This window comes from Cervus canadensis, chromosome 2 (genome assembly GCF_019320065.1).
Source record: "Cervus canadensis isolate Bull #8, Minnesota chromosome 2, ASM1932006v1, whole genome shotgun sequence".
NCBI classification, from domain to species: domain Eukaryota; kingdom Metazoa; phylum Chordata; class Mammalia; order Artiodactyla; family Cervidae; genus Cervus; species Cervus canadensis.
This window is the reverse complement of record NC_057387.1, coordinates 24,367,775-24,394,921: the sequence shown is the minus strand read 5'-3', so window position 1 is coordinate 24,394,921 and position 27,147 is coordinate 24,367,775. Positions and strand designations below refer to the sequence as shown.

General features: G+C 39.5%; 2 protein-coding genes across 3 annotated transcripts in view; one reads left to right on the top strand and one right to left on the bottom strand.

Annotated features, from left to right (window-relative positions):
* Window positions 1–22,901, bottom strand: part of GDAP2 (ganglioside induced differentiation associated protein 2) — a 68,283-nt gene extending 45,382 nt beyond the window's left edge. Inside the window, exons 1-5 of the mRNA XM_043459643.1 lie at window positions 22,705–22,901; window positions 13,370–13,612; window positions 11,566–11,705; window positions 2,981–3,134; window positions 2,499–2,587 (exon numbers count right to left, since the gene is read on the bottom strand). Coding sequence (XP_043315578.1) covers window positions 2,499–2,587; window positions 2,981–3,134; window positions 11,566–11,705; window positions 13,370–13,545 — 559 coding nt within the window. The 5' untranslated portion in view covers window positions 13,546–13,612; window positions 22,705–22,901. The remainder of the gene's footprint in view (window positions 1–2,498; window positions 2,588–2,980; window positions 3,135–11,565; window positions 11,706–13,369; window positions 13,613–22,704) is intronic.
* WDR3 (WD repeat domain 3) overlaps window positions 22,696–27,147 on the top strand; it is a 39,230-nt gene continuing 34,778 nt past the window's right edge. The window contains exon 1 of one of the 2 annotated variants that reach the window (XM_043459627.1): window positions 22,696–22,808. The gene's annotated coding sequence lies outside the window, so the exon portion shown is untranslated. Of the gene's footprint in view, window positions 22,809–22,981; window positions 23,039–27,147 lie in introns of those variants that run through there. The other variant, XM_043459633.1, reaches the window with a different exon arrangement.

The window sequence follows — 27,147 nt, the reverse complement described above, 5'->3', positions numbered from 1 at the left end:
TGTATAGTCTATGGGGTTGTAAAGAATCGGACACAACTGAGCAACTTGCACTTTCACCATTCACAACGGGTGAGAATGACATGTAGACAATTTTCAGCCTGGGAACACAGTAAAGATATCATTGCCTTTTTCTCTCACCATTGTATTCTCTACTAAACAGCACGGCTTAGAGCACAGTAGTCACTCAGACTTCTGTTGAATGAGTAAATAACCCAATAAATTTATCTAAATGCAGATGGTTCTTTAAGGTTTCTTCTGGAGAAAAACTAAACTGCACATGAACTAAGGAAAAATAAAAAGATAAAGAGCCTTGGTACAACTATCAAGAAGATATTACTTAGACTTCAGATGAAATAAATTTCAATAATAGTTTAATAAGTGAGACAGCTTTTGGAACTAGGAACTTAAGAGTAACATCCTTAGATTTGTTTTTGGCCTGTATATGCTATAAAAACCTAAAGGCCATTTCTTTCCCAGATGCTCAGAAAGCATATGGGCAAAGGGCACAATTGTGTTTGTGTGTGTGTGTGTGTGTATTTTTTAATGAAATGGTATAGTTTTGCTATTAGATTTAAGGTGTAATAAGTCAAGCAGGTCTTCTAAAATACAAGTTAACATGCTTATCTTAAAGCTTTACATTTCCTTTGTGCTAATTAAATTTCCGGAAATTGCTTCACCAAAGTCCCTTATGACTATTTTTGATCTTTATCTGCTGTTTCTACAATTACTGTTCAAAGCTGACTCCTTTATGGTACTGCATCAAGTGACTTTTCTGGGGGCCACAGAGCTAGAATTAGATTAGCAGAACTGGGACCAAAAACCAGTAGTCTTAAATTGTTTTTCAGAGCCTTTTCTCCAAAATAATGGTGCCTCTTTAAATTCTAATCCATATGATTACTTCACTAAAAAATGGAGACACAAAAGGCCTATCTCAAGCTATGAGATACGGGGCACAGGTTAAGTGAAACCAGAGACAGTTGAAACCTGCCAAAAGCCTTGCCAAGAAGAATTACACAGAGGCAGGAACTCTGCTTTGGTAAGGGATCACTCAGAATACACGCAGGCTAGCCATAACATAGTTTCCCACCAAAGCAGTCCTAACTCAAGCATAATGAATTATGTAGTATAAGACACAGGTTACTAGACTTGGGAGTCAGAAGGCCTGGATATATGTTCCAATATATCCAGGAGTATATATCTTAGAGTTGCATAACTCTAAGAACATGATAAATTTCTGAGCCTCTTTATTTGTAAAACAGATACTACACTATTTAAAGCTCAGGGTTAATGGAAGAAATAAAATGGAATTTCTTTATCTCCTTTTAAGATACGTATTTCTTCAGCAAGGACCATTTATAAAGTACTAGAAACACACAGATGATAAGAAACGATCTCTGCTCCTCAAGAAACTTAATGTAAGTATAATGTATATAAGCTGTAACTATAAAATATATCAATTTACTATAAAATCCTTGAATAAGAAGAATTTTAGTTTTCAAAATAACTAATCATCAAATACATTTAAGATTGAACATGCTCTCACTCTAAATTCTAGACATATAACCTAGTAATAGTAATAATAATTTCATACATTCATACACTTCTGTAATTTTTTGGTGAATATAATACTTTAATATTTAATTTAATATAATACATCTTTAAATTCCAGAAATAGAAAGGGGTTGTAAAATGATCTCATATAGTATCCTTCCCAAATAAAATGATCATTTAGCCTCGGTGTGAACATTCTGAATGACAAAAAATTCACTTAAAATACCTTTCTATTGCAGATAGTCCATTTCAGGTGGGACCAAATCTTCCCCGTTACTTGGTCTTAGACCTATCCTGTTAAGTTGCACATCTTACCTACTAATGTGTCAAATTGTTTGCCCTCCAATTTGTCAGACTCATGAGCTATGATATGGAGAACCATATACAAAACTCGATATGTGGTCTGAACCTGTATAAGACAGTAAGATCAGGGACTCCCTAGAGTTGAGTATCATATTTTCACCTAACATATATGACATTCTGCCTCATAATGATTGAGTCTAGTCTTTTAAAAACCTAAATGCAGGGTTTTATATTTAAATAGCACATGTGAAATACTGTTTAAACTGCAAAGTGCTATATCAATCTGATATTATAAAATCTGTTTGACATCATTGTTGCAATCTGCTAAGATTATTCTGAATTATGATTTGAATACCAAATGTGTCTCAGCTTGGTATCATTTTTCAAACTTAATAGGTAACTTTTCTAAGCCTTTATTCAAATGGATTAAAATGTCAAACCTAGAAAGTAAACTGAGAGCTCTGCAATCTGTCAATACAAACCTCCAGGATGCCATGATCAGTTACTCAACAAACCTTCTTTAGCTATAACTATTTAACTAGTGATAAAAAGCTTTTCTTTTTAAATTCAATTTATGTACAGCATTCCCCATCCTACTTAGGAAATGTTATGCTAATTTATATAGTTTCTCCAACATTACTTACGAAGTGCTATGTGTGTTGCATCCTCTAAAGGGTAACCTCGTTTTGCAGAGTTGATGACACAGAATCCAACAGAGGACATGGACTGCTCTCTGCAATCAAACAGAAAACACAAAAATTATACTACCAACCTTCAGAATAACTAAACAAAAAATGCAGCTTTATTTCCCCTTCCCTGTCCCTTCAACAAATCTGCCATAGTTAACCCAATTGCACTATGTAATAATTATATTAATATATAACTTAACTGCACCATTTGGGGGAAATACATTCTGAGTAAAATGGGAATTAAGTGAAATGGGAACAGGTTAAATCCTCAAGTCACCAAAATCCACTCCTTTTATTCTGTCAAGTTTGAGAAGATGATGAATTCTACTTTCAGGGTCCTCCTAAATTATCTAAATTCCTCAAAATGTGACTTTCAAAGCTAGGTTTCATTTTAACATCACATGGCGTGCTACGCCTAGGGACTGAGTTAGCCGTACTTGGCCAGCTGGAGGACGTTTCTGTAGCAGCTGTACAGGGAACTCTCAGCGGCGGTGCGATAGCGGCTCTTGTATTTAGGTCCCACCGTGTGAATGATGAACCGGGCGGCTAGATTAAATCCTTTGGTCAATTTTGCTTCACCGGTCCGGCAACCTGGGAATAATGGAGAATATGTAAGTCGCGGAGTTGTTCGGAAAAACAAGAACAACCAACCAACAGAACAATGCATGACACAGAGAAAGTATTAAGAACTTCGAGAAATTTCAGTTAAAAATATGGACTGAACACAAACATTTGTCTCTAATCACCAAATGACAGTAAAGCGATATAATAGGTATAAAAATGGAGACAAAGGGGGTGGGAGAGAACATGAAGCAGAAAAAAAACACCAACAAAATTTTGGAAGGAATAAAGTCAGTGGACTAGAAGCAACTGATTAAGCAAAGCAGAGAAATCTAACTGCTTGCAGAAATGGGATGACCAGTATGAAGCAAACTGGTGTGCTCTGCAAGGCAGTGTTGGAGGGAAGACAGACTGGTCTGATTCAAATCCTGAATCTACCATGTTCCTGCTATGATACGTTGGACAAAGGTTTGGCCTCCAATTTTCTATATAAGAGAGATACTAGTGGTACTTAATTCTCAGGATTAAATGAGTTATTAATATATGCAAAGTGAATTCAGAAATTAGCTATTAATATTATTGTCGCTGTTATTACTGAAGAACACTAGAAAGGCTCAGAAATTGGAGGTCCTAAGGACTTCTAAAGACTATAATGTGAAGTGGGACTAAAAAGAGTCTGAGTTAAAATATAAAAACATTTAATCTGCAACAACCTCTCACTCAGCCAGCACAGCGAGGTGATGATTTCTTTACCACCACCACAAAGGAAGGTTTATTCTCAGGAGATACTGAACTAGAGAGTTTCTGAACTCCAGAACCCCAGGCACGGCTGAAAAGATGGGATTTCATTAAAGTGTTATACTTAGAGTAATAGCTCCAGATCTCTGCTCCTAACTGGCTTCTAACACAGACATTCATGTTTACACCCCTGGAAGATTCTCTTTCAGGAAACTAAGAGGCTCAAACCAAAGGGCCTACGGATTCTGATAAATTAGGGATGGTTCCTCAATGAAACAACAGGGTTCCTGCTCATCATCTGCTTTAAGATCCACCAAGCAATTAATAACCCCTGCCTGTGCACACAAAGCTTCCCAGCAGCTTCTCAATTCTTCCATGCTGAGTAAGCTGACACTTGAGGATCACCAGAAGTGAGGAACTGTTTCTGTTGTTGTTCAGTTATTAAGCCGTGTCCAACTCTTCACCACCCCATGGACTGCAGCAAGCCAGGCTCCTCTGTCTCCCACTATCTCCTGAAGTTTGCTCAAATCCATGTCCACTGCATCAGTCTTGCTATCTAACTATCTCATCCTCTGCTGTCCCCTTCTCTTTTTGTCTTCAACTTTCCCAGACTCAGGGTCTTTTCCAACGAGTTGGCTCTTCACATCAGGTGGCCAAAGCATTGGAGTTTCAACTTGAGCATTAGTCCTTCCAATGAACATTCAGGACTGATTTCCTTTAGGATGGACTGGTCTGATGTTCCTGCACTCCAAGGGACTCTCAAGAGTCTTCTCCAGCACCACAATTCAAAAGCATAAATTCTTTGCTGCTCAGCCTTCTTTAGGGTCCAACTCTCACCCCTGTACAATGCTACTGGAAAAACCATAGCTCTGAATATACTGATCTTTGTTGGCAAAGTGATGTCTCTGCTTCTTAACATGCCGACTAGGTCTGCACAGCTTTCCTTCCAAGGGGCAAATGTCTTTTATTTTCATGGCTGCAGTCATTGTCCACAGAGATTTTGGAGACCAAGAAAATAAAATCTGTCATTGCTTCCACTTTTCCCCTTCTATTTGCCATGAAGTGATGGAACCAGATGCCATGATCTTAGTTTTTTTTAATGCTTGGATTTAAGACAGCTTTTTCACTCTCCCTCTTTCATAGACAATGTTGGGACTTCCTTGGTGGTTCAGTAGTTAAGAATCTGCTTTCCAATGCAAGGGACGTTGATTTGATCCCTGGTCAGGGAACTAAGATCCCACATGCTATGGAGCAACTATGCCCACATGCCACAGCGAGAAGCCCTTGTACCACAACTAGATAAAGCCCATGCACCATGACAAAGACTCAGAGCAGCCAGAAAACAAAACAAAACAAAAAGACAATATTGGGAAGGAAAATTCAAAAATGAGCAAAAAAACTCCCAACACCATAATTACTGCTCTTGGAGAGATAAAGAAAACAGTACATCTGAAACAAAAGCAGAAGGTTATATTTAAAAAAAGAAATATTCAGAGAACAGGAAAAGGCATTTATCTAATTGTTATAGCTAAGTGAAAAATATGACAGCAGGCATAAAAAGTTCAATAGGCAAGTCAAAGTTAAAGTTAAGGGGATCTACCAAAAGATAAACAGATGGAAGACAAGAGATAACAGATATAAAACTTGCAGGATGAAATGGGAGCTACAGATTCAATCAGGTTTCTTCAAAGACAGAACAGAGAATACAGAGGGAAGGAAATTATTAAACAAATAAAACAAGAAATTTCCTATAATAGAAAGATATAAGTTTCTAGACTCAAAGAGTGTATGGAATAACCAAACTAGACCACACCACATCACTTAAATTACAATAAAAGAGCATCAGAAATAAAGATGAGATCATAAAAGTTTCCAGAAAAGAAACCAGTAACATACAAAGAATCTGGAATAATAACATCACATTTTTCAAGAGCAATAATGAAAACAGAAAACAATGGAGCAATGCCTTCAAAAGTCTGGAAAATAATTTCTAACCCAGAATTTTATTTCCACCCAAACTACCAATTAAGTTTGAAGGTAGAAGTTAAGATCTCAATAGTTTTGCCCCCTTCCACCTTTCTCACAAATCTTATGGTGGATTTACTCACAAAAATGAAGGACTACATCAGAGGAAGGTAAGTGATGTTACTGGTTTTATTATTACAGCTTTGTAGTATAGTTTGAAATCAGGAAGTGTGTTGCCTCGACCTTTGCTCTTCTTTCTTAAGATTTCTTTGGCTATTTGGAGTCATTTGTAGTCCCATAAGGTTTTAGAATTGTTTTATCTATTTCTGTGAAAAACACCATGGGGGTTTGGATGGGGAGTGTACTGAACCTATAGATGGCTTTGAGTGGATATTAACAACATCACAGCAACAGTTTTACTTCTTTTGGCTTTGGATGCCTTTTGTTTCATTTTCTTATCTAACTGTTCTGGCTATGTTGAGGTATGTTTCCTCTACATCAAATATTTTGAGAATTTTTATCAGCAAAGAGGTGCTGAATTTTGTCAAATGCTTTTTCTTCATCTGTTGAAAGGATGATATAATTAAATTGCTGCTGTGTTTGGTTTGCTACTATCCTGTTGAGAGTTTTTGTATCTATACTTATCAGGGATATAGGTCTGTATTTTTCTTTTCTTGTAGTTTCTTTGTCTGGCTTTGTTTTCAGGTCTCGTAAAACAAGTTTGGAACTATGCACTCGACTTTTTGACCGAGTTTGAAAAGAACTGAAATTAATTCTTCTCTATATGTATATATATATGGTATAATTCACCAGGGAAGCCACCAGGTCATGGGTAATCTTTGTTGGGAGGTTTTTGATTGCTGATTTAAACTCCTTATTCTTTCCATCCATTCAGATTTTCTATTGCATCATGGTTTAGTCTTGGTAAATTGCATGTTCACTAGGAAGTTATGTTTTTTCTAGGTTATCCAACATGTTGGCAAACAACTGTTCATACTAGTCGTTTATAATCCTTTGTCTTTCTATAGTGTTAGCTGTGATACTCATCTCCACTTGCATTTAGAATTTTGTTTGAGTCCTTTTTCCCTCTTTGGTTAGTCTGGATAAACATTTCTTCTTGTTTTAATTTTTTTAGTTTTAAAGTCAACTCTTTATTGCTTTTTTTCAACTTTATTTTCTAACTTTTATTTCTGCTCTAATATTGATTATTTCCATCCCCCTTTGATAATTATAGGTTTAGACTGATCTTTTTTTCCCCCCTAATTCCTTGAGGCTTAAAATTAGGCTGTTTGAGATTGTTTTCTTTTCTTCAGTTCAGTTCAGTCTCCCAGTTGTGTCCGAATCTTTGTAACCCTATGAACTGCAGCACGCCAGGCCTCCCTGTCCATCACCAACTCCCAGAGTTTACCCAAACTCATGTCTGTTGAGTCAGTGATGCCATCTAACCATCTCATCCTCTGTCATCCCCTTGTCCTCCTGCCCTCAATCTTTCCCAGCATCAGGGTCTTTTCAAATGATTCAGCTCTTCGCATCAGGTGGCCAAAGTACTGGAGGTTCAGTTTCAACATCAGTCCTTCCAGTGAACACCCAGGACTGATCTCCTTTAGGATGGACTGGCTGGATCTCTTTGCAGTCCAAGGAACTGAATTTGGCAATAAGGAGTTCATGATCTGAGCCCCAGTCAGCTCCCAGTCTTGTTTTTGCTGACTGTATAGAGCTTCTCCATCTTCGGCTGCAAAGAATATCTGATTTCGGTGTTGACCACCTGGTGATGTCCATGTGTAGCATCTTCTCTTGTGTTGTTGAAAGAGGGTGTTTGCTGTGACCAGTGCGTTCTCTTGGCAAAACTCTGTTAGCCTTTGCCTTGCTTCATTCTGTACTCCAAGGCCAGATTTGCCTGTTGACTTCCTACTTTTGCATTCCAGTCCCCTATAATGAAAAGGACATCTTTTTTTGGTGCTAGTTCTAAAAGGTCTTGTAGGTCTTCATAGAACTGTTCAACTTCAGCTTCTTCTCTTCTCTTAATATAGGCATCTATTGCTATAAATTTCTCTTATAATTGGGTTTAAAAATTTTTTTTTACATTCCATAAGTTTGGCATGTTTTATTTTCTTTGTCTCAAGATAGTTTTCTGATTTCCCTTTTGATCCAATGGTTTTTCAGAAGTATGGTGCTTAATTTCCACATACTTGGGATTTTTTTTTTTTCATTTTCCTTTTGTTATTGATTTCTAGTTTCACACCATTGTTGTCAGGAAAGATTCTTTGCATGATTTCAGTCTTCTTAAATTTGGTAAGATTTGCTTTGTGGCCTAATATAATTTACCAGAGAGAATGTCTCATGTATGCTTGAGAAGAATGTGTATTCTGATATTTTTTGTACATGTCTGTTAGGTTCATTTGGACCATAGTGTTATTCAGGCTTGCTGTCTCCTTACTAGTTTTCTGTCTGGATGATCCATCCAGTGTTTAAATTAGGGTACTGATGTCCTCAATTATTACTCTATTGCTGTCTTACTTTTCCATTCAGTTCTATTAATATTTCTCTTTGATACATAGGTGCTTCAATGCTGGATGCACACATATTTACAACTCTTATATCCTCTTGATGAATTGATCCTTTTACCACCATATAGTGACCTCTGTCTCTTCTGATCAACTCTGACAGGAAGTCTATTTTATCCGATATAAGTATAGCCATTCCTACTCTCTTTTGGTTTCCATTTGCATGGATTATCTTTTTTTAGTCTCTTCACTTTCAGCCTATATGTGTCATTAAAGCTACAGCGAATCTCTTGTAAACAGTATATTGTTGGAATTTTTTTTTTTTTAAATCCTTCAGCTACTCTGTGTCTTTTAGTTGGAGAATTCAGCCCTTCTGCATTTAAAATTATTATTAATAAGTGATTATTGTCATTTTGCTAACCGTTTTATGGGTTTTCTTTTTAAGTCCTTTATCCTTTATTCCTCTCTTACTGTATTGCTTTTTTTTTTTAACTAGTATGCTTTGATTTCATTATCTTTTGTGTATCTATCATAGGTTTTTTCTTTGTAGTTATCATGAGGATTACATCAAACATCTTATAGATATAATTGTCTATTTTAAGCTGATAATAAACCTTCACTTGTGATGTTATAAAGTGATGCATCTGATACTGTTAGTGTTTTCAGTAGAAATGATGCATTATCACCTCTGAGTCTAAGTTAAAATCCCAGGGAACATCTACTCATCTATTTATTAGCTACTGAAAGGATGCCTTTACTGTTCTTGGGACTGGGAACACAGAGGACAGTAAGATACGCAGTTCCTGTCCTCATGGAGTTCAAAGTTTAATGGGGACATAATCATTACATGAACAATTCATAAAATTACAATTAAGAGCTCCAAGAGAAGTACTGCAGGCTAGAAGTTATACCATGGGTAGAATGATCAATTCTGAAGTAAAAGAAAACAGTGCTTTGAGGAAGAGATGTAAGCAAAGACTTAAGAATAAGCGTTAAGAATTAAGAGAGAACAATAGTACATGCAAAAATGAAAAGGAGCTGGATGACAAGGCAGCAGGAGATCAGTTTAGTTCAAGCACACTGAGGAAGGTAAAAGGGGCCCTGGAAGTGAGTGCGTGAGATCTTGCAAGCCCCTGGAGACCAGTATAAGGAGTCAGGATTTTATTTTAAGTGTAATGAGAGGCCACTAAATGGTCTGAAGCAGGGGAGCAATAAGAAGGGATTTACAATTTTAAAAGAAAATACTTCCTGTATGTGGGAAACAGATTTAAGAAAACAATGGATGTAGGGAGACCAGTTGGGAGGAAGGCAATAAGCCAGACGGGGATGACGGCAGCACAGGCTAGGATGAGGCAGTGGTAACACAAGGGATTCAAGATTGATTTAGGGCTTAATGACAGACATGTGGGGAAAAAGAGAGAGCAAAGTGTTAACCCTGAAGACTTTTGCATGAAAAATGCAGTGGATGATGATAGTGCCATTTTAATGAGATAGCAAATTCTCACCTAAGAAAAGCTGTTAGATTGCGTTTTCCCATTCTGAACTTGGGTAATTAATGTTTTAAACTTACTGCAACACTTTTATATTCGTCCCTGTCAATTTTTCCATTTTTTGGCTCATACTTCTAGTCAGTTCAGATATTTAAGAATCTTTAGTCTATAACCTACCGTCTCTCCTTTGTTACTCCTCTTACCATTATCATCTACAGATTCGGTAAGTCATACTTTGTAATCATTTACTGAGTTGTTATTAAAAATGTTAAGAAGAGGACAGACTTAAGTATTTAGCATCACTGATAATCTTTCTCCAGGATGGCACTGATTCATTAAGCAATACAACTGAGGAGTGTAGCTAGCACCATATGTAATACTGAACACTTAGGACATGCCTAGCATTTAATATCCAATACATAATTTATTTTTCATGATAATAATTTTTTCCATTTTCAAGTATTCATTGAGCTCTTGTTATGTGTCAGGAACTGAGGTCAGGATTATTATCAGGAACTACTATCATCATCCCCATATTAGAGATAAGAAAACTGATGCTCAGAGGCAGAGTAACTAGTCTTAAGTCACATAGTCAGTCAAGGACAGAGTTATAATATGAACCCCAGCTTGAAGACTCTCCAAAGATATGCTGCTAAAAATTGAGTTTTTATTTTGTAAACTTAAATTTCATTATTTTATTTTTTTAAAAGTCATAAGTCCAGATTTAAGATGCTAGTGAGAATATGCACGCACACACACACACACACACACACACACACACACAGAGGCCATCAGGAATTTTTCCAGACCAGTTTCTGTTACTCTTTTCAAAGAACTTAGTTTTATCCCTAATACATTTTGCAATTTCTGCATGTTTCTCATGGCATCATGCTTTTAGTTAAACTGAGGGCTTTTCCCCCACTTCCCCCCTCACAGTCAAAATTTAGTTTCTTGATCAGATAATCTAACTCTTCTCTCTCTATCCCTTCTTTCATGGTCAATATTATAAATGTTCCTGTTCGAATTCTAATATCTTTGTTAGGTTAGAAACCAATAGTCAGTGTTAAATGGCAGTGGTCTAAGAAATGAAGACTTTTATATAGATGGGATTTATTGTTTATATTTTAAGAAAAATTGCTTTATTTCATAAATATTTTTTATAAAATGGGATGACTAAATTTCACAATATTCTTTGCACTCAAATAACAACAACAAAAAGTTGCCAGGTTGGCAAACTAAGAAAATAAATGCAAATAAAGTAAACAAGATTCCTCCTGTTTCCAATTCCAAAGAAATATTCCCAGAAGAACAATATTCTGGTTAAAACAAACAAAAACAGCAAGTAAGAATTAACCCAGAGTGTATTTGCTCTTAAAATGCACTTTGGTTTTTTGCCAGTAATTCAATTTCATTACAAAAGTGCAATGCTCTTATGTCCAGAAGGTATGTAAAAATTTCTCTATCAATATCAAAACTCAACAAAAAAAGCTTCAGTTTAGACAAAGCACAGTCGTTTTATAAGGCTTATCAGTGCAAGACAATATACAGCCAAGAAAATGTTACCAAAGATCTAACTGTCTATGACAACTGTCATTTTAAAATTCAGGAACATGACAGAGTTTTACTGAGTAAAGGTCCCAGCATTAACACATTGTGGGTTTATCAGAGGCCGTAATTTAATAACAAAAGAATGAAAACCATACTTCTTCAAACATCAAAATATATGCTTCCTAAGCACTAACAGACCTAAGAAAGTTCACTTACCTCTAAGTTTCTGGAGGTCCTCCTTCAAATCAGGCCCTGCAAGCATGAAGATACTTTCTGACACAGGATTCTTATCCGTAAGACTTTCATTGCTGGTATTCACAATAGCCGTACAGTTCAGTAATGCCACATCTCCTTTCCTGAGGAAACAATAATTAAAAGCAAGTGTGGGGAAGAGGAGGCAGATAAGAATGTTAGTTTCTGATTCTTTCAAAACATTTTGTCTTCACTGCCTTCACAACATTGGTTTTACTAGTTCACAAACTTAAGCAATATTAAAAAGTTGTCCTAATTCAGAAAGGCTAATAAGGCATCTCAGACAGATCCTGAATGGAAAGTGCTACAACTGTGAAACCCATGAAACTATCATGTCACTCCCTGGCTTCTTCCATATGCCTGTTACATTGTAACAGAAGTCTTATAGAGCTGTAAGTAGGTGGTTTTTAAAGAGTTTAAACATAGCAACACTATTCCTAATAGCCAAAAAGTGGAAACAACCCAGGTGTCCATCTCCTAACTGATGAACTAAATGTGGTACACCCATGCAATGGAATATTACTTGGCTGTAAAAAGGAATAAATTACTGATTCATACTAAAACACAGATGAATCTTATGAACGTTATGCTACATCACAATTGATTCCATTTATTAAATGTCCAGAACAGGCAAATCTAGAGATAAGAAGTAGATTAGTGGTTGACTGGAGCAGAAAGTTGGGGATGGGTACATTTATTTATTAGCTCACAAGATTGAGCAATATTAAAAAAAAAGTTGTTCCTCAGAAGGGCTAATATACCATATCAGATCTTGAATACAAGTGCTAAAACCTTGAAATTCACAAAACCATTATGCCATTCTTTTGCTTCTTTTTTAAGAGATGTGACTCCCTTTCTTAAGGGAGTGATAGCTAATGGGTACAGGACTTTGGGTTGATGAAAACTGTCCATGGTGATGGCTGTACAACTTTGTGAATGTACTGAAAACCACTAACTTGTACAATCTAAATTGGTGAATTGTATAATATATGAATTGGTGCTTCCCAGTTGGCTCAGTGGGTAAAGAAGGCACCTGCAATGCAGCAGATGCAGGAGATGTGAGTTCGATCCCTGGGTTGGGAAGATCCCCTGGAGGAGGGCACGGCAACCCACTCCAGGATTCTTGCCTGGAAAATCCCATGAACAGAAGAGCCTGGTGGACTACAGTCCATAGAATTGCAAAGAGTTGGACATGACTGAAGTGATTGAGCACGCATGTATGATATATGAATTCCATCTCAATGAAGCTTTTTTAAAAAGAGCTCTTAAAAACAGTTTTTTATAAAGAGAAGTGTACTACTACTACCAATACATGCAACAATACAGCTCAATTCTCAAATAATTATGCTGAACGAAAGAGGTGAGACTAAAAAAAAAAGTATGTGATTCCATTCATAGAAAATGCAAACTAATCTATAGTGACAGAAAGATGAATGGTTGCTTGGGGATGTAGAAGCAGGGAGGAGCAGGAGAAAGGGATTACTAAGAGATACACAAAAAACTTTTGGGAGTGATAAATATATTCACTATCTTGATTCTGATGACTGGATCACAGGTGTATGCATGTCAAAATTTAACAAACTGTACACTTTAAGTGCAGTTTATTGTATATCACTTATGTCTCAGTAAAGCTGTAAATGTATACGAAAAGTAATATTTTAATAATGAGAGGCTTTACAAAAAGAGTTTAGAAAAAACTATAAAAAAAAAGAATTTAGAAGAAATTATGAGAGTATTATATCATGATATGATTTAAACAAGGAATTACCAAAGAACCACTTTTCCATTGATATCCTTATCATAAAGAAAAGGTGATCTAATAGTCTCTTCCTGGTATGTTTCAGCTGCAATCTCAGAAGCATTTAATTGATCTTCACAAGAGTTCCCCCAGCTTGGCAGTGTGTCCACATCCACAAACTGGGAAGGTGCACCCAAGGGATCCATGGAATGGAAACTTCAGCTTGTCTTCTCCCAAATTTCTCAGCAATTCAATATTCACTGGAGACTTTAGCTTAAGAGAAAAGAAAGAATCATTTAAATACAGAAGCACAGATACTACTTTACTTCTACTAGAGCAAAAGACAAAACTCTACTGTGAAATGCTCCAATAGGACATTGTGTGATTATAGTCACTTACATAGTCCATTAAAAAATCAAATGTACAACAATGAATTACTACTGTTTTCTTAAAAACAGAAAGAAAGAGAGATTATTTAAACATAATTATTTGCAAAGCATTAGTCATTTAAATAATCACATGGCCCACCAGTTCTACTTTTCAGAAACACAGGACTATTCACTCAACATTCTTTGAGTGTCTGCTACTGGCAGGGTGAGGGGAGTGTTAGATGTTGCAAGAGATACAAAGACAAATAATATGTACAACTTAAAGAGTTCAGTCTAATGTGGAGGGTGAGAAGAAGGGAGGTTACTGCAATCAGGTAAGTAAGAGATAACAAAGGTCTGAACTATGTAGAGAAGGAGGAGGAGAGGAAAGCATAGATTTGTGAGGCAACATACAAAGGAAGCCTTAACAGGATCTGATGATTTAGAGAATATAGGGTATGAGACACTGATGTGGTAGGAGGTTGGTTGTCCAGAAATGTAGAAATTAAAAAAGAAGAGTGATAGGAAGACACACAGTGTCAAGTACAACAAAGAGCTCATGGGAAATTTAACATGAGAAAAGGATACTTCATTTGCCAGTAAGTCAAACAGCTGTTTCAATAAAATGGTAGATTCACTCATTCAATAAATCTGTGGAAGCATCCGTTAGGTGTCAAGCCTTGCTTCAGTCACTGGGGACACACGGGTGAATAAGATAGAGCAGTCCCTAAGCAGTCCCTTAGAGAGCTCATGTTTCCTTGAAAGGACGTGAAAAACAAGCAGGCAGCAGGTGTCTAACAGAACGGCTGGCGGCAGTAAGTGTTACGAGGAAAAAGGTGGCATTGAGCAGAGAGAGAGAGACCGCAAGCCAGGTACAGCTCTAGGGGGGTGTGCCAGACCAAGGCAATAGCAAGTACAAAGGGCAAAAGGGCAGGAGGGAAGGTACTCTGTTCCAGGAAGAGTGTGGAGGCTGGTCTGGCTAGAGTAGAATGAGCTAGATAATGAGTAGCAGGTGATGAACTTGGTGAGCAAGGGAAGGTCAGATGAATCAGTCTGTAAGTCATGATAAGAGGTTTAGATCTAAACACAAATAAGGGCAAGCTATTAGAAGATCCCTGTAAAGATAATGACAGTGTAAATAATATTTGAAAAGATTACTCTAGCTACAGTGAAACTGAGTGGGGGCAAGAGTAAACCAGAGACCATGAGAAAACAAGTGGAGTGATCCAGCTGAGACGGCGATGAAGGTGGTGAGGAATGGTTAGAATTGGATGAATTTTGAAGATAGAGTCAACAAGACCTTCTAAAAGCACCTGAGGGGTGAGGGAAAAGAACAAAGATTGCTCTTAGATATCCTTCTTGAGCAGTCAAACATGGTAATGCTATTTACAGAGAAAAAGAAGACTGGAGTAGGCTGCAGGTGGAGTAATAATCAAGGTCTTTTTTCCTTTATGTTTCTGCATGTGTTAGGTTTGAAATGCCCATTATATGCTCAAGTATTTGTATTAGACATGCAATTGGTTATCTGAGGCTAGAGCTCAAAGAAGAAATCAGGTTAAATTTGTAAAACTGGAGGTCTCAGCATATAGATGCTATTTAAACCTATGGGAACTGGGCAAGACCACAGAGATAGAGAATGCAAATAAAGAAAAGATCCAAGGACTCAGTCCTAAGGCAAAATCTGGAGGCTGGAAAAGAAGAAAAGCGAAAGAAAAAAAAGAGAGAGAGAGAGATAGAAAAGGATTCATAAGAATGGAAGGAAGATCTGGAAAAGTGTGGAAACATAAAAGCTAAGTGAAGAAAACAACTTTAGATGGAATGCTCAAGAAGGATCATCCAGGGTTAAATGCTACTGAAAGATGGAGTAGGACTAAAAATTAGTGCATATGGTAAGTGAAAGATTGCTGGTAACACTGTACATACAGGGGAGCAGACAGATGATTAGGGAATGACAGCTGGTGTGTGAACTTCCTCAGAAGTTTTTCTGTATGATCCTAATGTTTGTTAAGAGTCAAGGAAAACAAGCATGCCCTTCTATACCTAATTTCTTGGTGTTTCTTGCTGAGAGACATGGGATACTAATTGGAATGAACTACAGATCTGATACAATGTCCTAATTCCTGTACCAACACTGTGTGGGAGGAAATGTGCTCATTTATATAACAATTTCAGGAAGGTCTTGTCGATTATGAAAGTAGTGAAAGTGTTAGTCGCTCAGTTGTGTGCGACTCTTTGCAACCCCATGGACTGTAGCCTGCCATAGGGTTCTCTGTCCATGGGGATTCCCCAGGTAAGAAGACTGGAGTGGGTAGCCATTCCCTTCTCCAGTACATCGTCCTGACTCAGGGACTGACCCCAGGTCTCCTGCATTGCAGGCAGATTCTTTACTGTCTGAGCCACCAGGGAAGCCCAATTTTGTATCAGAGGATTATTCTCATTTGTTATTAAGTACTGCTTTTATGTTATTTTAAAACAAAGAAAAAAATTCTATCTGGAAGTTGATGTTCAGTCCTGTCCAATCAGCCTTTGAAACTAGAATGTGTGCCTGTATGTGTGTGTTCAGTCATGTCCAACTCTTTGCAGCCCCATGGACTGTAGCCTGCCAGGCTCCGCTGTACATGGAATTTTCCAGGAAGGAATACTGGAGTAGGTTGCCATTTCCTATTCCAGAGGAAACTAGAGGCAACCACAAGTCCTGTTGATCTGTTCACAAGTATTCAGCCTGGAACTGGACAACTGAATAGAGGAAATGTGGAGGCTATATTCACCATCTATGGCTTAACTGCCTTGAGTTCAACACAATGACACTCTGTAGAAATTCATATTTTCCAAAAATTATCCAGGTTTTCGGTGACAGACTCATGCTGACACTTAACCAAAATATTAAAAAATTCATTAAAAATTTACTTTCATTTTGCAAACTTGAATGTCAAATTACAGGACAAAACCACTTACTTTAATGTTTTTCTCCAATTCTAAGTAATACTCATAGAACACTTGAAAAATACCCAAAAGGGGAGAAAAAACTTTCAAAATCTGATGTAGTTCCTACCTTTTTCTATGATAAGTACATATAATACAATTTTGAATCCAGTTTATTTAGTACTTTAAGGTAAAAATTTCCACATGAAATTGCACTCTGAGGTAGAAGTAGGTTGGTAAAAGCTTGGGCTCTGGGCTTCCCCAGTGGCTCAGATGGTAAGGAATCGGCCTGCAATGCGGGAGACCTGGGTTTGATCCTTGGCTGGGAAGATCCCTTGGAGAAGGGAATGGCTACCCACTCCAGTATTCTTGTCTAGAGAATTTCATGGATGGAGGAGCCTGGTGGGCTACAGTCCACAGGGTCACAAAGAGTTGGACATGACTGACTAACACTTCACACTTCTCTTATCAGAAGGCCTGAGTTTGGGTCTAAGACCTACCACTTAATAATTACATTATCCTTGACTCTGAACCAGAGTTTTCTTATTTCTAAAAGAGCTAGAATGACAATTCTTTTTGAGGATTAAATGATTATCATCTGTAAAATTGCACAGCAGACCACCTGGCACAAAGTGAGGCGCAATAAATGCTACGTGTTATAACCTTGTCAGTCAATATGAAAATCACCTGCACCATTGTTGAGATACAGATGTTTTCACATGTGGCAAAGACCAACACGCTGTCAAAAGATTCCCTAGTGAGCACCAGATAAACCAGACACAAACTGCTGAATTAAGATACACTCTTATTTATCTGCCCTTATAATGATTTGTTAATCCCTGAAACATCTAGATCAACCCAACATCTGTTTTCTCTGATTCTGCTCCTGTGCCACTAGGGAAAGAAAAATCAGAAATTATTCTCTCTGCTGTCAAAACAAATGCATGTTTTCTTGTGTCAGCTGGGCCCTCCATCAACACTGAGAGAAAACTGTCTGAGTCATTCTTGGATGACTATGCTACTCCACACAGCATCCGTGGTAGACAGCCTTCAAGATGTCTTTCAATGATACCTGCTTTCTGATATGAATGCCCCTGTGTAGACCTCTTCCTTATGAATAAGGCTGGCCAATGTACCCAACTGGACATTGCAGAAACAACAGTGTGTGACTTTCAAGGATGGATCATAAAAGATATTGGGGCTTCCGCCATGCTCATTTGGACTGCCTGTTCTGGGGAAGTGAGCCCTTGTGATGTGGGGACACACTCACACAGCTCATGAAAAGGCCCCTGTGTGGAGAAACTGAGTTCCTGATAACAACCACCGTCAACTGCCAGACACAGGAATGAATCACCTTGCATCCTCCAGCCCCAGCTGACATCCTGACCACAACCTCATGAGAAACCCTGAGCCAGACCCACACGACTAAGCAACTTTTGAATTCCTGACCCATAAAAACTGTGAGGTAATAAATGCTTATTTGCCAATTATGTCCCAGGCATTCATTCATTCAAGCACTGTTAAGTGCTGAGTCTCTAGTGGAAAAGATAGCTCCACAAAAATCACAGAAACTTATAATTATAGCAATAAATACATACTGTTACAACAAAGAAGGGGAGGCTCTTTAGGCTGAAGAAGCAGAGAATGTCTCTTCCAGAAAGTGAGAGTTGAGACCAAAAGTAGCAGAAGAGTTCTAGAGTCAGCAGAAAGCAGACATCTGGGAGCCTTAAGGTATCAAAAAGCCTAAGACACTAAATAAACAAAAGAAGGCCACTATGGAAGGTATGGTGAGCCACGAGGTATCAGATCTGTTAGAAATACGCTTTCTAATCTTTACAATAATCCCACAAAGTAGATATTAGAACTCTTATTTTACAATGAGGGCCCCAAGAACCAGAGATTTAATTACCAGCTCAAGGTAACAGAACTAGTAAGTAGTACCTTGAGATCCAGATGGAAGACCAGCTGACAATAAAACCAATGCCATTTCCATTACATCATATCACATTGCCTCCCTTCTTTTCCTGATGCTCAGAGAAAAGATAAGTCATTGTTCAAATTAACTTCTCTACAAATCAAAATGTCTCTATCTTCATTCACTCTTTTCAACTTGCAAGGGATTTTCAGTGTATTTCATACTTTTAAGCTTGCCAAATCACCTTCATTTAAGCCTTTTACTGCACCTGACTAGATCTCCTCTAAGGGAAGGTAATAACATCGAGTTTCCCTTCACAGCATCTGATCTCTCCTTCCCCTGAGGCTCCTACTCCAATTTTTTTTTCCTACCTATTTCTTCAGAATACCAACAAACTCCACATTTCACCATTTAAGTTTTTAAGAGTCATCTGTTTCACAGCTCTCCTTTCTTTTCCTCCATGTACTCAACCCACTGCAGTTCTGCTTCCATCTTTGTAATAACACTAAACCTGCTTCTTCAAGGTCAACAGTAATTCTCCAAATGTCAAGTCCAAGAGCTAATTTAATTAAATTTTAGCTGCATCTACTATTTATTATTCCCTCCTTGAAACTCTATTATCTTCTTTGATAGTACACTTTGGTGGTTCTCCTATATCTCCAACCACATCTTGTCAGTATACTATAAATGAGTAGTAAGAAATATTCAGAGCTCTTACTGCAGGGCAAAGTTTAATGGCATTATACGAAACTGTCATGGTATTTAACAAAGGGTAAATTCTTTTTCAGTTCCGTCTTTAAATAGAAACATATTTTTCTCATTAAAAAGAGATTTAAATCCCCCTTCCCTCAACACACACACCTTGGCAATAAAGCAAAAGAAGCAGCAAAGCCAAGCTAGTCAGGACAAACTGATCCCTGATCCTGCAGGAACAGGGCTTCTTAACATTCTTGGGGTCACAGACCCCTTTGAGACAGATAAACACCCTTTTACCAAACTGTAAGTACATGAGCTCATACAAGCACTGATCTGGAAATAAACCTGAGGAGTTTTCCAGACTCAATGAGCAATCCCACTGATAAAAGAATACAGAGTGCTCAGGTGATGGAAAGGAGAGAAAGGCTATAATAATCTATAAATTCTGTATACAGAATTTCAGAGGGCTTCCCAGCTGGCGCAGTGGTAAAGAATCCATATGCCAGTGCAGGAGACATGGGTTTGATCCCTGGGTCAGGAAGATCCCCTGGAGTAGGAAATGGCAACCCACTCTAGTATTCTTACCTGGAAAATTCCATGGAAAGAGGAGCCTGGTGGGCTACAGTCCATAGTGTTTCAAAGAGTTGGACATGACTGAGCACACATACAAAGAATTTTGGAAAGCATTAAAGAAGAGCGGGACTTTATACTGAAAATCAATTGATCATTTCTGTCTTTTAAACAGGTTCATAAGCAAACACAAAACCTTAGTAAAAAGGCTCCTGAAGCAAGACTTTTATGTACCAGAATCTGAAAGTTTACCTAGAACAAACAGAAGACTCCAGAATCAGGCCTACTTCCTTAGCCATAGTATCTTAAGGGTTGTCTTCAGTACCTGTCTAGATGAGGATAAAGAGAACTCACAATGTATCTTTTATAATTCACATTTGTAATGAGTATAAATAGTTCTTATTACAGTGTAGCTTGTCTTTTTTCTCAAAATCTTGTCATCTTCTAGTTTAAGAAGTCCTCTAAATAGAGCTTTATAAGAATAACTGGATTGGCTAGAGAGATCAGATTTTTAATGTTCAAGACAGGGCAGAATCAGGCAGAACATCTTAGATCACTGTCTCAAAAAAACCCAGTATTTTGCCTGAATAAGGAGAAAACTATATCATTTAAAAGAGAAAAGAACTCCAAATCTGTCTTCTTTTTTTTCAAAATGCTTACATTGATTAGACAGGCCTGTATAAAAGTACAAAGAGTTGCTGGTCCGTGCTTTTGATCTCCACTAGTTACCAGCTCCATTTCACTGTTTTTGCATAAACTATAGGTTTACTATTCTTTATGTCTTTGTATTTCAATATTTAAAATTTCAAGATACATTAGATACTTCTGCACAATACCCCTACTCCAGCACCAAATCTATTATATTTGAGAATCATTCTAGGCAAATAGAAAGAATGAGTTTTTTAGACAAAAGAACAAATGGAAGCAGTCAAATTATGTCAACAATAAATACAGTATAACAAAAATATTTCTAGCTGTGTCAGTGACCCAGGTCAAATCTAACACCATCATTCAAAACCAGCCAAAGCACAAGCTCCAATGGTGAGTTAGTACTACCAACTTTATATTAAAAGAACTTTACTGTGTTTCAGTTACAATATTAATACATTGAGCAATTCTGAAACTTTGAAAACTAAGTTTATGCTCTTGAAATGGTGTATTGGGAATTTATAAGATGCATTATCTTAGCACTCATTCATAATTGATCTTAAAACAACTTTTATTAAAATTATTTTTTCTATTTGTGGTTGTCCCTCCCCATAATATATAATAACATCAATTTTTAAGAGAGAAAATCATGACTCATTCATATACAAAAATGAACATGGTTTAAGATTTTTAACTCACAAAGGAACCTGCCAGATGGCTGATAAAGGGAGGCCCATAAATCAGGTACATTAATAGATCCAGAATACTGAACCCAAAGTATATGAGGCAAAACCAAACATCTAAGAGACATTTCCATGTCTATAGACAAAATTATTTAGTATTTACATTAGTTATCAACAGTTTACACAACTGTAAAATAGATTTCTTAGAATCAGATAATCCAAAGGGTATCATCGAGACTGAATCTAGACTAGTGAAGCACATTTATTTCTCATATATATAAATACATTTTCATGTATGTAATATAATGCATATCACCTTAAGACATACTAACCATACCTCAATTCGTCCTAGGTCACTTCAGTCATGTCCGCCTCTTTGTGACCCCGTGGACTGGAGCCTGCCAGGCTCCTCTGACCATGGGGATTCTCCAGGCAAGAACACTGGAGTGGGTTGCCATTTCCTTCTCCAGGGGATCTTAACCACCCAGGGATCCAACCCACATCTCTTAAGTCTCCTGCACTGGCAGGCGGGTTCTTTACCACTAGCGCCACCTGGGAAGCCCAGGTTCCCATACACGTTCACCTAAAGGCTCCATTCCTCATCACACTTACTGAAATAATAGCCTATTGCTACAATTACTTCCCTTCTCATTCATCCAACCCACAGTAAGCTTCTTTCAAACATCTACACTTTTACATCTATTTACAGGCTGATCGTATCCATTCTCTACTATGGCAATTTTCTTGAAAACGACAGACTAGGTGAACATGTCTTAAAAACTCAAGAGACGCCTGAAGAAAATCAGATAATATAGGTAAAAGTCTAATTTCTAGGCTGGCTGAAGCTATCCTGTACAATAAGTGAAGGGACAGTCTTATTTTATATAGCTCTATGTTAACTTTAATTTTCCACAGCTACAGACATCAGAACTCCTTCCTGTGCAGAACACTTCTAGGCAGCCCAAGAATAAATCGGACGAAACTACAAGAGAAAAAAGCTAATTCCCACTTGGTAACAGAGTACCTAAAACCTCAATTACCAAGCAAGGAGGAGTCAGCGCTGGTCACTTCCCTCTCCTGCGGCCAAGGAGCGGAAACCGAAAGCCAGACCAATGTCACTCCAGGGACTGCGGGGATCCAGACAACTCAGCATCCTGGGCTCGGTGCCTACTCAGCCCTGATTCGAGCCGCTCTCGATTCGTGGAACGCCCAGTCCACACGGACGACCACACAGACTCGACTCTGGGGCCACAACCAGCAGGGCGCCCGGACGCCCAATTTCATCTGCACCCCAGGGCGCGTGTCTCCCCGGGGGCAACGAGCAGCACTGTTCCCCGTGCCTGGCTCTGCCTACCCTCTATCGTCTGTCCCTGACAGCGCCTCAGGCGAGACGAGCCCGAGCAACAGCAGCAAGAAAAGCAGCAGGCTCTTTTTTGCAGAGAACGGACAGAACCAGCCTTCTCCTCCCGCACCCACAGCCGGGGCCAAGTCCCGCGCGCCGCCCGCCGCGCCCCCGGCCCGCTCCGCCCCGCCTTTCCTCCCGGCCTCCGTCCCGCCTCTCACAGCATTCCGGCGGTTCCATCCGGGCGGCAAGCGTGACGGGCTAAGTTCCTCGTGGAAAGCGGCCGAGCTGCATCGCCGGACAGCCCCTGCCAGGCGTTAGGCGGGTAAGACGAGCCAAAGTCCCAAGAGATTGGAATGGCCAGCTGCAGGAGCCGTGAGCTGCGAAACACCGCCTTCCGCTCCCGGCTGGTGCTCACCAATCGGGGCCCGGCTCTTACGTCATTTCCCCCAGAAGGCAAAGGGAACGTTGGGCGGAAGAGGGTCCGTGAGCGGACCCGGAAGGGGTGGGTTCGGTGGGCGGGTTTAATCTGCTCCGAGCCGCGTGGAGGCCCAGGTAGGTACCGTAGGTGCGCTGCGGTCGAACGCCTTTGCTCGGCTCTTTGGATTTGCTTGGTCCCAGCAGAGGCCTTCGTGGTCCTAGCAGCAGACGAGGCAGGGGGATTTGGGGCCGGTCTTGAGGGTAGAGGAGCACCTGGATTACTATGAGTCCCGGGAGGACGCGGCCGGACGCCAAAGGTTCACCGGTGAGATGTAGAGCGGGTTGACCGTCGCCTGCAGGGCTCGCTTAAAAGATGCTCTGGCAGCGTGGTGGGTGTCCGGAACCCCCACCTCAGACTCTCCTGTCTAAAGACGTGGTTTAGGGACGTCTGACAGTTCTGTTACCGCGGTCCAGCCTTGCAGCGCACCATAGAAGCATGTTTTAGGGTACTGTGGGTTAGGAAGAAGGGGTGGCAGAAGCATAGAGAAAGGTTAAGTTGTGAACTCTCTCAAAAAAGAGTAGAAATATATGCATGTGAGACACAAGTGACCAGCACTAATATTGATATTATACAAAAGACTTTAGCCTCGAAGGAAGTGGGTCTCAGAGGAAAACACTTAGGGAGACGGGAGAATGTTCGTTATTCTAAGTACAGTGTGAAGAAAGGCAAGGTAACAGGACAAGGAGGGAAACCAACTAGCCTGACAGACAAGGTTATGCGAGATGTAAAGAGGAATAGGTAGGATGAATTCTTGGGAACTGCGGTTTGGCCCTTACAGGGCTTCGGGGTAGGAACAGCATGTTTGAAAAGATTAGTCAGGTAGTATTAATGACTTTTAAAAAGGAAAGAATGAAAAACATGGAGGTGGGAGTGCTACATAGAAAATTAGTGCAGGAACCCAGTGATAAAGAGCTGAAACAGAAAGAAGTGGAAAGAGAGAAAGGATCCTATTTCAGAGAAACAAGTTTCTGAAGAGAGAGGACAGAGGCAAAGAGAAGTTAGTTTAGTGGTTAAAAGAAGAAATTTGTTGGAGTTTAGATTCTAACCTGGCTTGGCATTTAAAACCAACTGAATGATGTTGGGCTAGCTATTTCACATCTCTCTACCTAGATTCCTTGTCTGTAAAATGGGGTAAGAATAGTACTGTGCAAGGTAATAGTGAAGGACTTTTAAAAGTGCTTTACATGTATTAGGGCTTCCCTGATAGCTCAGTTGGTAAAGAATCTGCCTGCAATGCAGGAGACCCTGGTTTGATTCCTGGGTTGGGTAAATCCCCTGGAGAAGGGATAGGCTACCCACTCCGCTTTTCTTGGGCTTCTCTTGTGGCTCAGCTGGTGAAGGATCCGCCTGCAATGAGGGAGACGTGGGTTCGATCCCTGGGTTGGGAAGATCCCCAGGAGACGGGAAAGTCAACCCACTCCAGTATTCTGGCGGAGAATTCTATGGACTGTATCGTCCATGGGGTCACAAAAAGTCGGACACAACTAAGTGGCTTTCACTTTACATGTATTAACCCATTTAATTAACTCAACTACTATATGTAATTATCTGCACGTTTACTCAGTTATATACATTTTATGTATTAGTTACCAGATAGTAAGCACTCTTAAAGTATTGGTTGCTTAAATAGTATTATTAACGAGCCACAGGTTACTACAGAGTTTTGCATCCGAATGGCTTGGAGAGTTGTGTGTCTCAGAATCAGAAAAAAAATGAATAGGGCTCAGGAAGCAAGTTAGTTTTGTTTTTATACATACTAAATGTGACACTATAAGGTATTTGGATGGAGATGTCTGATAAGTTCTCAGAGCTCTGTAGTTAATATTATGTCTTTGGGCAGGACTGGAAATAGAGATGTGGGAGTCCCTGGGCCTAGGCATGCTATATGAAGTCTCTGGGGAAAGTACTGTGGTAGATGGCCAGAGACTACCAAGAAACAATTACAGTTAAGAGGCTGGGGTCAGGAGAATAGATGAATTGGGAAAGAATCGATCAAATGGCCTAGGTTAAGAGCATTATTGCCATGTTAATATTATCTTTCTTTCATTTTTAACTGCCTTTATGTTGGTTCCTAGAAGAAAAATGAAGCCACTGGGTGGTCATTAAAATATAGCGAAGAGGAATATTAGCAAAAGCACTGACTATTTCCCTGTTAAAGTAGACTAAAACAAGAGGTTGTACTCTGAAAGAGACACCCTGTAGCATTAAACCAAACTGAACCACCATCAACAACAAAAAAAACAGCTCTGAAAAACTGTTTAGTATTGTGGTTTTTAGTTGCACAGGTGTTTCAGGGAATACTTTTCATATTTCCATACAACAGACAAGCTTGTTATCTCCCTCACCTGTTGTCTCTTCCTCCATAATCAAATGTTTCCAGTGAATTTGATTTAGTGCTGCTGCTGCTAAGTCGGTTCAGTCGTGTCTGATCTGTGCGACCCCATAGTTGGAAGCCCACCAGGCTCCCCTGTCCCTGGGATTCTCCAGGCAAGAACACTGGAGTGGGTTGCCATTTCCTTCTCCAATGCGTGAAAGTGAAAAGTGAAAGTGAAGTCACTCGGTCATATCCGACTCTTAGTGACCTCATGAACTGCAGCCCACCAGGCTCCTCCATCCCTGGGATTCTCCAGGCAAGAGTACTGGAGTGGGGTGCCATTGCCTTCTCCATTGATTTAGTGCAGTTGTTACCAAACCAAACTTGGATCCGCTCACCCATGAGCACTCAAGCTAATCTCCTGACATGGGGTTGTGGTGAGGGAGAGAGCAACATTTATATTTCGAGCCCAAACAAGGAGAAGGTGGGGTAGGGTGGGGTGGGGTGGGGTTGGGGGAGGGTAGTGGAAGGAGGCAATCCGCATGCACACACACACAATTGGCTTTCAGGTAAAGGTTTTTAAAGACAAAATGAGGGAGAGGAGGTGGGATGTGTAATCAGCTGGTGGACATGATAATTGGGAGTCAACACCATCAACCTGGTCCAGCCAGTTTTGGGTGTAAATGCTGGTGGTCAGCATGCAGTTAACTTCTTCCTCCTGGTGGGGATAGCAATATCTGAAAAATAGCTCAAGGATATGACTCAGTATTGGAGAAGGCAATGGCAACCCACTCCAGTACTCTTGCCTGGAAAATCCCATGGACGGAGGAGCCTGGTAGGCTGCAGTCCATGGGGTCCCTAAGAGTTGGACACGACTGAGCAACTTCACTTTCACGCCTTGGAGAAGGAAATGGCAACCCACCCCAGTGTTCTTGCCTGGAGAATCCCAGGGATGGGGGAGCCTGGTGGGCTGCCATCTATGGGGTCGCACAGAGTCGGACACGACTGACGCGACTTAGCAGTAGCAGCATGACTCAATATCATCTGTATAGCCCTTGAGAGGAAACTAAAGGTCCTTGATTTTGTTTAATGGCTAAATTATTAATATATTGTCTTGATTAATTTCTTTGTTTCTGCATTTTCTCACTTTTGATTAAATTTGCTCTTTGGAACTCAGGGAACTTTAGGAGGCTAAAGTTTTTCTATTAGGAGGCAGATAGAGGGGAGTATTGTCTGACTTAGCAATTTCGGGCTTCCCTGGTGGCTCATTCCATAAAGAATCCACATGCATTGCAGGAGACCTGGGTTTGATCCTTGGTTTGGGAAGATCCCCTGGAGGGGAACATGGCAATCCACTTCAGTATTCTTGCCTGGAGAATTACCATGGACAGAGAAGCCTGGTGGGCTACACTCCATGGGGTTGCAAGGAGTCGGATATGACTGAGCAGCTAGCATGCAGCACACACATAGTGTCCCACTCAGTCACACAGGAACGATGGCATCTGCCAAAAATAGTGTGCAATTTGTATTATTTTTTTGTGCCAAGGGAAGGTGGCTGCCCTGATGTAGAAATCAAGGATCAACCTACACATATAGTACTTCTCAAAATGAGGAACTGCAGCAGCATTACCTGGGATCTTGTCAGACTTGAAAGGCCCCACCCCAGACCTACTGAAACAGAAATAGACACTAGGGAGGTGAGGTGGAGGTGGTTCCTACTGTCTGTTTTCATAACCACTTGGGTGAGTTAGATACCGTCCGGAATTTGAGAGCTGCTGCGCTCAAAGATAAGTGACACGAGATGAGGCATTTTTGTTTTACTCAACACCATATCTCTAGCATCTAGATCAGTGCTTGTCTAATTATTAG